General features: G+C 43.4%; 1 protein-coding gene across 1 annotated transcript; it reads left to right on the forward strand.

Annotated features, from left to right (window-relative positions):
* Positions 1-6: 6 nt before the first annotated feature.
* On the forward strand, positions 7-1,290 carry LOC132167543 (benzyl alcohol O-benzoyltransferase-like; the record flags this gene model as incomplete). The annotated part of the gene is made up of 2 exons (XM_059578547.1): positions 7-285; positions 730-1,290. Coding segments are annotated over exons 1-2 (840 nt in total), but the record flags the coding sequence as incomplete, so codon positions are not given.
* Positions 1,291-1,292: the final 2 nt, after the last annotated feature.

Raw genomic sequence — 1,292 nt, forward strand, 5'->3', positions numbered from 1 at the left:
CCCTCCATGCATGGGAAAGACCCAGTCAAAGTCATCAGAGAGGCACTTGCACAAACGCTAGTGTTTTACTACCCCTTTGCCGGCAGGCTCAGGGAAGGGCCTGGCCGTAAGCTTTTTGTAGAGTGTACCGGCGAGGGTGTTATGTTTATCGAGGCCGATGCTGATGTTACTCTTGAGCAGTTTGGTGATGCTCATCTTCAACCCCCATTTCCATGTATGGAGGAGCTCCTTTTTGATGTTCCCGGCTCTGGAGGGATCCTTAATTGCCCATTATTGCTTATTCAGGTACACGTTCTGCCTAAAGAACTCGTCAACCTTCCTTTTTTTTCTTTTAGATTTAAATGTCATGTAGATGTGTTAATCATTGGATGATTATTCCAACGAAACAAATCTCACACCTTTCCAATGATGCGTTTTCTAAGGCAGTAAGCGTGTTTCACATTATTAGAAGTGGGATTTTAAACTAAATTAAATATGTTCGTGTTTTTAAATTACATGCAAATGGTATGCTTTCAAAAGTACAAAGTTTTATTTTCAAAAAAAAAAAAAAAAATACAAAGTTTTACTAGTCAAACCATAATTTTATCAAATTTTTAACGACCTTTTTTAAAATCACATTTTTAAATAGCAAGCACGTCATCAAATAAAAGTCAAAAAAAAAAAAAAAAAAGGCGCTTCACAACTATATATGTAAACATCTAGTTGCCCTTTTCTTGTGTTGATTGGCAGGTGACACGTCTCAAGTGTGGTGGATTCATCTTTGCCCTACGCCTTAACCACACAATGAGTGATGCTACTGGGCTGGTTCAGTTCATGATGGCTATGGCCGAGATGGCACATGGTGCACGTGCTCCATCTATCCAACCCGTGTGGCAAAGGCACCTTCTCAATGCGAGAGACCCAACAAGCGTGACGTGCACACATCGAGAGTATGACGAAGTGGCCGCCACCTTCCTCTCACTTGACGACATGGCTCACCGCTCCTTCTTCTTCGGCCCTATTGAGGTGTCTACCCTCCGTAGATTCATGCCACGTCACCTGAGCCAATGCTCCACATTCGAGATAATCACCGCCTGCCTTTGGCGTTGTCGTACCATAGCGCTACAATACGATCGTGACGAGGAGGTGCGCGTGATGTGCATTGTAAATGCACGCAGCAAATTGAACCCTCCGTTACCGACTGGTTACTATGGTAATGTTTTCGTGTACCCCGCAGCGGTAACAACCTCTGGGAAGCTATGTGAGAATCCATTAGGTTACGCTGTAGAATTGGTGAAGAAGGCGAAAAAGGA

The sequence above is a fragment of the Corylus avellana genome, chromosome ca1 (genome assembly GCF_901000735.1).
Source record: "Corylus avellana chromosome ca1, CavTom2PMs-1.0".
In the NCBI taxonomy this organism is placed as follows: Eukaryota; Viridiplantae; Streptophyta; class Magnoliopsida; order Fagales; family Betulaceae; genus Corylus; species Corylus avellana.